The 12,391-nt window shown below is 47.8% G+C and overlaps 1 protein-coding gene across 1 annotated transcript in view; it reads left to right on the top strand.

The window, feature by feature from the left end:
* Positions 1-12,391, top strand: part of LOC306927324 (tetraspanin-33-like) — a gene marked incomplete at both ends in the record, with an annotated part of 14,340 nt that extends 1,949 nt beyond the window's left edge. The window contains 5 exons of the mRNA XM_079507037.1: positions 1,781-1,855; positions 4,372-4,467; positions 4,621-4,749; positions 6,261-6,422; positions 12,242-12,391. Coding sequence (XP_079363163.1) covers positions 1,781-1,855; positions 4,372-4,467; positions 4,621-4,749; positions 6,261-6,422; positions 12,242-12,391 — 612 coding nt within the window. The remainder of the gene's footprint in view (positions 1-1,780; positions 1,856-4,371; positions 4,468-4,620; positions 4,750-6,260; positions 6,423-12,241) is intronic.

Raw genomic sequence — 12,391 nt, 5'->3', positions numbered from 1 at the left:
TCCAGCCAGGCCCTGCTCATAGAACATTATATTTACCCAGGGTAACTGGACTAAGCATCAGATACTTGTTTCCAGCCAGGCCCTGCTCATAGAACATTATATTTACCCAGGGTAACTGGACTAAGCATCAGATACTTGTTTCCAGCCAGGCCCTGCTCATAGAACATTATATTTACCCAGGGTAACTGGACTAAGCATCAGATACTTGTTTCCAGCCAGGCCCTGCTCATAGAACATTATATTTACCCAGGGTAACTGGACTAAGCATCAGATACTTGTTTCCAGCCAGGCCCTGCTCATAGAACATTATATTTACCCAGGGTAACTGGACTAAGCATCAGATACTTGTTTCCAGCCAGACCCTGCTCATAGAACATTATATTTACCCAGGGTAACTGGACTAAGCATCAGATACTTGTTTCCAGCCAGGCCCTGCTCATAGAACATTATATTTACCCAGGGTAACTGGACTAAGCATCAGATACTTGTTTCCAGCCAGGCCCTGCTCATAGAACATTATATTTACCCAGGGTAACTGGACTAAGCATCAGATACTTGTTTCCAGCCAGGCCCTGCTCATAGAACATTATATTTACCCAGGGTAACTGGACTAAGCATCAGATACTTGTTTCCAGCCAGGCCCTGCTCATAGAACATTATATTTACCCAGGGTAACTGGACTAAGCATCAGATACTTGTTTCCAGCCAGGCCCTGCTCATAGAACATTATATTTACCCAGGGTAACTGGACTAAGCATCAGATACTTGTTTCCAGCCAGGCCCTGCTCATAGAACATTATATTTACCCAGGGTAACTGGACTAAGCATCAGATACTTGTTTCCAGCCAGGCCCTGCTCATAGAACATTATATTTACCCAGGGTAACTGGACTAAGCATCAGATACTTGTTTCCAGCCAGGCCCTGCTCATAGAACATTATATTTACCCAGGGTAACTGGACTAAGCATCAGATACTTGTTTCCAGCCAGGCCCTGCTCATAGAACATTATATTTACCCAGGGTAACTGGACTAAGCATCAGATACTTGTTTCCAGCCAGGCCCTGCTCATAGAACATTTCATGGTAGTGGTTCAATGCCTTGCTCAAGGGCACTTCAGCGGTGGTAATTTTAACGTGCCGGTCCGGGGATACGAACTGGCGACCTTCCGGTATCAAGACCGCTCCGCAAACCGTTCGGCCACCGCTGCCACTGTTCGGCCACCGCTGCCACTTTCATCGGTCGGCCTCATGGTGGCGCTATAACAGCCCACTTTACGTTTTGGCTTCTAACTCTTGCACCGTAGGTCGTAAAATCTAAATGTCTTGTTCCTTGGATTCCTTGGGCCACGCCGCATCTCCCCCTATAGGCCACGCCCATTTCCGTCAGGATAGATTTTCCGCCATTTTGAATTTTCTCCAAAACACACTTCTTGCTCTTCCTCCTACAGATTTTGTCCAAATCTCTCAAGAATTGGTACAGAAATTAGAATCAGATGTGGTTTAATGAATCAACCAAAAGCCAAAAGCAATTCCATTTTCATCCATAGAGGGCGCTGCAAATGCAAAAAAGTTTAACCGTTTGTTGCAGAAAAAAATAAATGAAATACCCCCCCCCCCGAATTACTTACACATGGGGGTCACAGGGTGTCACATGCATAGTGTGTGTGTGTGTGTGTGTGCGTTGAGTGTTGTGTGATGTGCGTGCGTGCGTGCCTAGCTGCCTGCCTGCCTGCGTGTGTGCGTACGTGCCTGCGTGTGTACTAACATCTCATGTGTTCAGTTCCTAGGTATCCTGGTGATCATTCTACTGGTCCAGGTAGCAGCTGCAGTGCTGGGTTACCTGTTCACCGATAAGGTCAGTGTTAAGGTTACCTGTTCACCGATAAGGTGAGTGTTAAGGTTACCTGTTCACCGATAAGGTCAGTGTTAAGGTTACCTGTTCACTGATAAGGTGAGTGTTAAGGTTACCTGTTCACTGATAAGGTGAGTGTTAAGGTTACCTGTTCACCGATAAGGTCAGTGTTAAGGTTACCTGTTCACCGATAAGGTGAGTGTTAAGGTTACCTGTTCACTGATAAGGTGAGTGTTAAGGTTACCTGTTCACTGATAAGGTGAGTGTTAAGGTTACCTGTTCACCGATAAGGTGAGTGTTAAGGTTACCTGTTCACTGATAAGGTGAGTGTTAAGGTTACCTGTTCACCGATAAGGTGAGTGTTAAGGTTACCTGTTCACCGATAAGGTCAGTGTTAAGGTTACCTGTTCACCGATAAGGTGAGTGTTAAGGTTACCTGTTCACCGATAAGGTCAGTGTTAAGGTTACCTGTTCACCGATAAGGTGAGTGTTAAGGTTACCTGTTCACTGATAAGGTGAGTGTTAAGGTTACCTGTTCACCGATAAGGTGAGTGTTAAGGTTACCTGTTCACCGATAAGGTCAGTGTTAAGGTTACCTGTTCACCGATAAGGTGAGTGTTAAGGTTACCTGTTCACCGATAAGGTCAGTGTTAAGGTTACCTGTTCACCGATAAGGTGAGTGTTAAGGTTACCTGTTCACAGATAAGGTGAGTGTTAAGGTTACCTGTTCACCGATAAGGTGAGTGTTAAGGTTACCTGTTCACCGATAAGGTCAGTGTTAAGGTTACCTGTTCACAGATAAGGTGAGTGTTACCTGTTCACTGATAGGTCAGTTACGCAAACTCCATTCACTTCATGGGGCTTCAATCCAATGGCGGCTCTTCTACGTAGACAATAGACATCTATTGGTTTGTCCACACCATGTCTCCTTATGAGGTCACCTCCACAACATGTTCCCTTATGAGGTCACTCTCCACAACATGTTCCCTTATGAGGTCACTCTCCACAACATGTCTCCTTATGAGGTCACTCTCCACAACATGTTCCCTTATGAGGTCACTCTCCACAACATGTTCCCTTATGAGGTCACTCTCCACAACATGTTCCCTTATGAGGTCACTCTCCACAACATGTCTCTCTCCACAACATGTTCCCTTATGAGGTCACTCTCCACAACATGTTCCCTTATGAGGTCACTCTCCACACCATGTCTCCTTATGAGGTCACTCTCCACAACATGTTCCCTTATGAGGTCACTCTCCACAACATGTTCCCTTATGAGGTCACTCTCCACAACATGTTCCCTTATGAGGTCACTCTCCACACCATGTCTCCTTATGAGGTCACTCTCCACAACATGTTCCCTTATGAGGTCACTCTCCACAACTTGTCCCCTTATGAGGTCACTCTCCACAACATGTTCCCTTATGAGGTCACTCTCCACAACATGTTCCCTTATGAGGTCACTCTCCACAACATGTTCCCTTATGAGGTCACTCTCCACAACATGTTCCCTTATGAGGTCACCTCCACAACTTGTCCCCTTATGAGGTCACTCTCCACAACATGTTCCCTTATGAGGTCACTCTCCACAACATGTTCCCTTATGAGGTCACTCTCCACAACTTGTCCCCTTATGAGGTCACTCTCCACAACATGTTCCCTTATGAGGTCACTCTCCACAACATGTTCCCTTATGAGGTCACTCTCCACAACATGTCTCCTTATGAGGTCACTCTCCACAACATGTTCCCTTATGAGGTCACTCTCCACAACATGTTCCCTTATGAGGTCACTCTCCACAACATGTCTCCTTATGAGGTCACTCTCCACAACATGTTCCCTTATGAGGTCACTCTCCACAACATGGCGCCCCCGGGTGGCAGGGTGTCAGGGTGGGCAACTTAGACGATGGAGAGGGTCACTATATTTCCACACTCACTCCAGATGAGCCACATTGCATATTTCTGTCTCAGCAAAAATAGCTATGCTATTGCTATTATTTGAAGTGAAATCCTGAATAATGTTTTGCTATTTTTCAATTGGAATCCTGAAAAGTAAAACATCTGTATTTAATTTCAAATGCCTTTCAAATGACTTAAATTATAGTTATGTAAACCTTATAAACTAGCCTACATACAAATACATTGGACATAAAAACGACAATAACATTAACACTACTCATTAAGCTAATAATTTAGACTGACGTAATTAAAGTGGGTCATGTTTACAAATCAATCAGTATTCTGAAATTAACCTGAGGGCCACATTAAGTGAAGGTGGGGGCCGCATGTGGCCCCCGGGTCACCAGTTGATATTAACCTGAGGTCCGCATTAAGTGAAGGTGGGGCCGCATGTGGCCCACGGGCCACCAGTTGCCCATGTGTGGTCTGCAGTTACTCGTCTACCTGTTTGTTTAGACATACTCTCTGCACCAAACGTAGCCGCCTCTAAGTGATTCTAATCGCTGTGATCAGGACTTCCTGTGGCCTCAGGTGATTGACTTCCTGTCTCCTCAGGTGATTGACAGGACAGAGAAGTTCATGAGGAAAGCTGTGGTCCGTTACCGTGACGACCTGGACCTGGAGAACGTCATCGACTTCATCCAGAAGAAAGTCTGTCTGTCTGTCTGTCTGTCTGTCTGTCTGTCTGTCCAAATGCTAAAACGTAACACCAACTCATGTTTATGTCTGAACATCACTGTGTGTGTGTGTGTGTGTGTGTGTGTGTGTGTGTGTGTGTGTGTGTGTGTGTGCTACCTGGCTCAGTTCCAGTGCTGTGGCGTTCAGAGCTACAAGGACTGGTCGGAGAACGTCTACTTCCGCTGCTCGGATGAAAACCCCAGCGTGGAGGCCTGTGGAGTCCCTTTCTCCTGCTGTCTGAAGATACAGAACCAGGTACAAGAAACTCTTTCTCCTTCTGTCTGAAGACACGGAACCAGGTACAAGTAAAACCTTTCTCCTGCTGTCTGAAGACACTGGAACAGGTACGAGAAACCCTTTCTCCTGCTGTCTGAAGATACAGAACCAGGTACAAGAAACCCTTTCTCCTGCTGTCTGAAGATACAGAACCAGGTACAAGAAACCCTTTCTCCTGCTGTCTGAGGAGACAGAACCAGGTACAAGAAACCCTTTCTCCTTCTGTTTGAAGATACAGAAACAGGTACAAGAAAACCTTTCTCCTTCTGTCTGAAGATACAGAAACAGGTACGAGAAACCCTTTCTCCTGCTGCCTGAGCACACTGAACCAGGTACAAGAAAACATTTCTCCTGCTGTCTATATGGATAGGGGGTATGCGCATGACATCATAGTCATACCCGGAAGTAATGTGGGGACACCTACTGAGTGGCACAAAAACTACTTTCTGGCCTTGACAGCCCATACATCCAAACAGAAAAGTCCTATCTGATTGCATTAGACGACATTAAACTACGTTAAACTCACTTTGCCACTCGATTTTCCATTCACTGTATGCATGCGCATACCCTCTATGAACCAGGTACAAGAAACCCTTTCTCCTGCTGTCTGAATGAAGACACAGAACCAGGTACAAGTAAAACCTTTCTCCTGCTGTCTGAAGACACTGGGACAGGTACGAGAAACCCTTTCTCCTGCTGTCTGAAGATACAGAACCAGGTGACAGAGACACAGGTCACACCTGACTGCGACTATAATAGACTATACTGTCCAGAGGTGTTGGACTTGAAACTGCACTTGAACTCGAGTCACACATTTGATGACTTCAGACTTGATCAAATACAAATGAAAATACTTTGAGTCGACTTGAGTCCTCACTCGTCTTCTCAAGTAAATTGAACCCATCCAACAAGCTTAGGACATGTCCGGGACTCGAAGCAAAACTATGAAGACTTGGACTGTACTTGGGACTTGTCAGTTTTGACTTGAAACTTGTACTTAAAACAGTGACTTAGTCCCCCCTCTGCTGTCCTTGTAGACCAGTGGTTCCCAAACTTGTTCATGTCACGGACCCCCAAATTGACACCAATTAGCCCCACGGACCCCCATTGGAAAAGATATACCAAGGACCCCCCATAAGAGATGTTTTTTACGGCTCTAGCAGTGATTCTCAAGCCGTTTAATTTCAAGGACCCCCAGTTTGACATGCATTAGTCTACGGACCCCCAATAAATGGTATTTATATCTCTGAGACGCCAATTTATATTGTAAAATAAATGTTAATTTAACTCTGAGAGTGTACACATGGAATCAAGGTTCCATTTGGTTCCATTTGTACACTCTCAGAGTTACAAACCCATAAGGGTCCATTTGGTTGCAAACTATCATTTAGCTGGGGGACCCCGTGGAACTACCTCAAGGACCCCTGGGGGTCCCCGGACCCCACTTTGGGAACCACTGTTGAATAACACCATATATGGTCACGTTCCAGACGGTGTTGAACACCATGTGTGGGTACGGCGTGCAGGAGGCTGACCAGCAGGGGGCAGCAGAGGACGTCCACACTGCAGGCTGTCTGAGCAGCATCCTCCGCTGGGCGGGAACCAACGCCCTGCTGGTGGGAGGAGTCACCGCTGGCCTGCTGCTGCTGGAGGTACGCTAAGCCACACACACACACACACACACACACACACACACACACACACACACACACACACACACACACACACACACACACACACACACACACACACACACACACACACACACACACACACACACACACACACACACACACACACACACACGCTCTATAAATAGTTATGTATTTATTTAAAGTAGTGGCTCTCAAAGGTGTGATCCAGGGACCCTCATGGTTCCTTGAGGGGGTTCCAAATGGACCCATTACAGGTCTGTAACTCTGAGAGTGTAACACATGGACCCAAATGGACCATTACAGGTCTGTAACTCTGAGAGTGTAACACATGGACCCAAATGGACCATTACAGGTCTGTAACTCTGAGAGTGTAACACATGGACCCAAATGGACCCTTACAGGTCTGTAACTCTGAGAGTGTAACACATGGACCCAAATGGACCCTTACAGGTCTGTAACTCTGAGAGTGTACAAATGGAACCAAATGGACCATTACAGGTCTGTAACTCTGAGAGTGTAACACATGGACCCAAATGGACCATTACAGGTCTGTAACTCTGAGAGTGTAACACATGGAACCAAATGGACCCTTACAGGTCTGTAACTCTGAGAGTGTAACACATGGACCCAAATGGACCATTACGGGTCTGTAACTCTGAGAGTGTAACACATGGACCCAAATGGACCATTACAGGTCTGTAACTCTGAGAGTGTAACACATGGACCCAAATGGACCATTACAGGTCTGTAACTCTGAGAGTGTAACACATGGACCCAAATGGACCATTACGGGTCTGTAACTCTGAGAGTGTAACACATGGACCCAAATGGACCATTACAGGTCTGTAACTCTGAGAGTGTAACACATGGACCCAAATGGACCATTACAGGTCTGTAACTCTGAGAGTGTAACACATGGACCCAAATGGACCATTACAGGTCTGTAACTCTGAGAGTGTAACACATGGACCCAAATGGACCATTACAGGTCTGTAACTCTGAGAGTGTAACACATGGACCCAAATGGACCATTACAGGTCTGTAACTCTGAGAGTGTAACACATGGACCCAAATGGACCATTACAGGTCTGTAACTCTGAGAGTGTAACACATGGACCCAAATGGACCATTACAGGTCTGTAACTCTGAGAGTGTACAAATGGAACCAAATGGACCCTTTTATAAGTTTTAACTCTGTACAAATGGAATCAGAATCAGAGTTACGGGGGTCCTTGAAATTTAAAAGTTTGAGAACCTGTATGCAATGGCTTATCTCTTAAAGAGAGACCAACCATCATATCTTATGCTTTGCTAGGTTGTACAAATTAATATTGGGTCAATTTAATTTGCAGGACTCACCGCGCGCACAGCTGCCTTGTCTGTGTTGTTCACATGACATGGGCTTGCAGGACAGAACTTTTATTTGTGACAGACACATAGTTCCTTTGCATACAATACAATCTGCTTCTCATTGGTCAGTCACAAAGCTAAGACAACAGTAGCCTACTTTTTCTGCATGTCAATGATGAGATAGTTCTATGCTATGCCACACACACACACACACACACACACACACACACACACACACACACACACACACACACACACACACACACACACACACACACACACACACACACACACACACACACACACACACACACACACACACACACACACAGCTGCTGCTGGAGGAAGGCTATGTGTAACGGACCCACATGGGAGGGTTCCAATTGTCACAATGTGTTGTCCCTAAGGCTTTTATTTTGAAAGGCTTTCTGTCCAAATGTCAGGTCTCAGGCCTTATTTTGACTCTTTCCTGCACAAACTGGTACTGATTACACAGATCAAGATCACCTGTGTGGTGCTGACACCCAGTATGGGGCTAGAAGGAGGCATTAGCTCATAAAACTGTCACTTGCCCACCTCGCTGGTAGAGGAACAGATATTGCCAGATTTGCCACAAGAGAGGAATGGCAATGGCAAACATGGAGAAGTTTATTTGAGGAAGGGAAGGACGGACCGACGGACGGACGGACAGTCAGACCGCAAAGGAAGGACGGAGGCCCAAACGAGCCTCTAAAGGAAGGACGGAGGCCCAAACGAGCCTCTAAAGGAAGGACGGAGGCCCAAACGAGCCTGTAAAGGAAGGACGGAGACCCAAACGAGCCTGTAAAGGAAGGACGGAGGCCCAAACGAGCCTCTAAAGGAAGGACGGAGGCCCAAACGAGCCTGTAAAGGAAGGACGGAGGCCCAAACGAGCCTCTAAAGGCTCTCCTCCTACCCATGAGGCGGGCAACCAACTGGACCTGATCTTCACCAGAGGCTGCTCTATTGCTAACCTGTCTGTCACTCCTCTTTCCAGTGAAAAGGGTAAGAAACTCTCTGATCACTACTTCATGTCCTACTCTCTCTCTCTCTCCTCTCCCCCCTCACAGCCCCTCCCTACCCACATGATTTCCTCACGTCACAATCTTCGCTCACTTTCCTCCACTGATCTTTCCTCTTCTGTTCTCTCTGCTCTCCCTGCCCCTGAATCCTTTGCTCTTCTATCCCCTGATACCGCCACAGATCTTCTTTTCTCTACTCTATCCTCTTCTCTCGACCATCTCTGTCCCCTCACCACCAGGCCTGCACGCCAAACTCCACCTGCCCCCTGGTTGTCGGACTCAGTGCGGACTGAGAGACGGAGCCTGAGAGCGGCTGAGCGCAAATGGAGAAAGGGCAACCTCCCGGAGGACCTTCTCACCTTCCAATCTCTCATTTCTACTTTTTCCTCCTCTCTATCAGCTGCTAAAGCTGCTTTTTTCTGCACTAAAATTCAGGCTTCTGCTTCCAACCCTAAAAAACTCTTTGAAACTTTCTCCTCTCTCCTACAACCACCACCCCCTCCTCCCTCCTCGTCGTCCCTCCTCCCTGACGATTTCGCCAACTTCTTTGACAAGAAGGTGAACGATATCCGATCCTCCTTCCCTCCTCCCCCGGCTGGTGCCCTGCGCACTGCCCACACCCGTCTGCCTGCCACCCCCCCCTCTCTACCTTCATCTACTCCTCTTCCCCCCCCCATCCCCTCTCTATCCCACTTCTCTCCCCTCTCCCCTAACGAGGTCCTTCTCCTTGTTACCTCTAGTCGCCCCACCTCATGCTCTCTGGACCCGGTCCCATCCACTCTGTTGCAGTCTATTGCACCTGAACTTCTTCCCTTCTTAACCCACCTTATTAACACCTCTCTGACATCTGGCTACTTTCCCTCTACTTTCAAGACTGCCAGAGTCACCCCCCTCCTGAAGAAACCGACACTTGACCCCTCTGAGATCAAGAACTACAGACCGGTTTCCCTTCTATCCTTCCTATCTAAAACTCTCGAACGTGCTGTCTTTAAACAACTGTCCTCCTATCTCCACCAGAACAACCTCCTGGACTCCAACCAGTCTGGTTTCAAAGTGGGTCACTCGACAGAGACTGCCCTGCTGGCAGTGACGGAGTCGCTCCATGCCGCTAGAGCGAACTCTCTCTCCTCCGTCCTGATACTCCTGGACCTGTCTGCAGCGTTCGACACGGTGAACCATCAGATCCTCCTCTCCACCCTCGAGGGGATGGGTGTCTCAGGCTCTGCACTCTCCCTGTTTGCATCCTACCTGACGGGTCGCTCCTACCAGGTGATGCTGAGAGGGTCTGTGTCAGAACCACACAGGCTCACAACTGGGGTTCCCCAAGGCTCGGTTCTGGGTCCTCTTCTTTTCTCTCTCTACACTACATCTCTGGGTGCTGTCATCCACTCCCATGGCTTTTCCTACCACTGCTATGCCGATGACACCCAGCTGATCCTCTCATTCCCCCCCTCTGATACCCAAGTGGAGGCACGCATTGCTGCTTGTCTGGCTGACATCTCGGCGTGGATGTCGACAAACCACCTGAAGCTCAACCTGGACAAGACCGAGCTGATGTTCCTCCCGGGGAAGGGCTGTCCGCACCGAGACATGGCCATCACCATTGATAATGCTGTGGTGACCTCAACTCGGACTGCGAAAAATCTGGGTGTGACCCTGGACGATCAACTGACGTTCTCGGCAAACATCGCATCAGTGACAAGGTCCTGCAGATTCCTCCTCTACAACATCAGGAGGATTCGCCCCTTCCTCACGGAGAAGGCAGCCCAGGTGCTCATCCAGGCTCTCGTCATCTCCCGCCTGGACTACTGCAACTCCCTCCTTGCTGGTGCTCCGGCATCTGCCATCAGACCTCTGGAGCTTGTTCAGAAAGCTGCGGCTCGTCTGGTGTTCAACCGCCCCAAGTTCTCCCACACAACCATCCTTCTCCGTTCTCTACACTGGCTCCCCGTAGCGGCCCGCATCCAGTTCAAAACCCTGGTGTTAGCCTATAGGGCAGTGAAAGGAACAGCTCCTTCCTATCTCCGGGCTATGGTCGATGCCTACACCCCTGCCCGACCACTTCGGTCTGCCACCTCGGGGCGACTGATTGCCTCGTCACTCAAGGGTCCTTCTGGCCGATCCACACGGTCACGACTCTTTTCTGTTCTGGCCCCACAGTGGTGGAATGAACTCCCCACTGATGTTAGGACAGCAGAGTCACTGCCCATATTTCGCCGCAGGTTGAAAACCCACCTCTTCAGGAAACACTACCCTTCCTCTCTGCCGGACCTACTTGTTGTTAACTAGTTGTACGAACGTTTGTTTTCTATTGTTGTATTGTTTATTGGATCTTGTTTAGTCGATACACTTAATTGTTTTAGCTCATGCTCATTTGATTTAGCTATTTTGTCTCATCCGGTTAAGGAAATAGGTAGCTGATATATTGCACTTTTACCTTAGCGCTAGGTATACTCTTGGTTGCTTGTTTTTGCAGAAAATGCACTAAAGACTTCTGGTGATTAGTAGTTTTTGTTCCCTACCTATGTTGAATACACTTATTGTAAGTCGCTTTGGATAAAAGCGTCTGCTAAATGACTGTAATGTAATGTAATGTAAGGACGGAGGCCCAAACGAGCCTGTAAAGGAAGGACGGAGGCCCAAACGAGCCTCTAAAGGAAGGACGGAGGCCCAAACGAGCCTGTAAAGGAAGGACGGCGGCCCAAACGAGCCTGTAAAGGAAGGACGGAGGCCCAAACGAGCCTCTAAAGGAAGGACGGAGGCCCAAACGAGCCTGTAAAGGAAGGACGGAGGCCCAAACGAGCCTGTAAAGGAAGGACGGAGGCCCAAATGAGCCTGTAAAGGAAGGACGGAGGCCCAAACGAGCCTGTAAAGGAAGGACGGAGGCCCAAATGAGCCTGTAAAGGAAGGAGGGAGGCCCAAACGAGCCTGTAAAGGAAGGACGGAGGCCCAAACGAGCCCTGGAACAGAACAGTTTTGCACAAGCCACTTTAGCACCGAGCTGGAAGGGGGAAACGGTGATACTTTTATTGTTGGTCAATCTTGTATGAGGGATATTGATAATTAGTCTTATTGTTGTTTGTATTGTCTGAGGGTTATTTATTTTTATATTGCATGTTGATATGATGGATTAAATATTGTATAGTTTTGTGATGTATATGCTCATGGATGTTATGGAAAATGTATTATGCCTTTTGATTATGGAATGTTATATTGATGTAGCCTATGTATGTTATGTCCTTTTTCCAGTTTCTACGTTAGGTTCTGAATAAAGAGAAACGTCAAACTCATCAGTCGGCTTTACCCAAATTATTATCCAGCCGGTCCGCTACACTATGCTATGCCCCCCCCCCCCCCCATACACACACACACACACACCCACCCACACACACACGGTTTATTATGTTGTGTTGTCGTTACCTCCAGGTGTGTATGATCTCGCTGGCTGCCGCGCAGGTCTCCAGGATCCGGAAGGTTCGCCTGCAGAAGAAGCTCTACGAGGAGAGCAGAGGAGCGTCCCGCAGCCGAGAGAGGAAGGACAGCTACTGGTATCCGGCTCACTTTGACGACGAGTGA

This window comes from Electrona antarctica, assembly GCF_951216825.1.
Source record: "Electrona antarctica genome assembly, chromosome: 7".
Taxonomy (NCBI): domain Eukaryota; kingdom Metazoa; phylum Chordata; class Actinopteri; order Myctophiformes; family Myctophidae; genus Electrona; species Electrona antarctica.
This window is presented reverse-complemented; position numbering and strand designations above follow the sequence as displayed.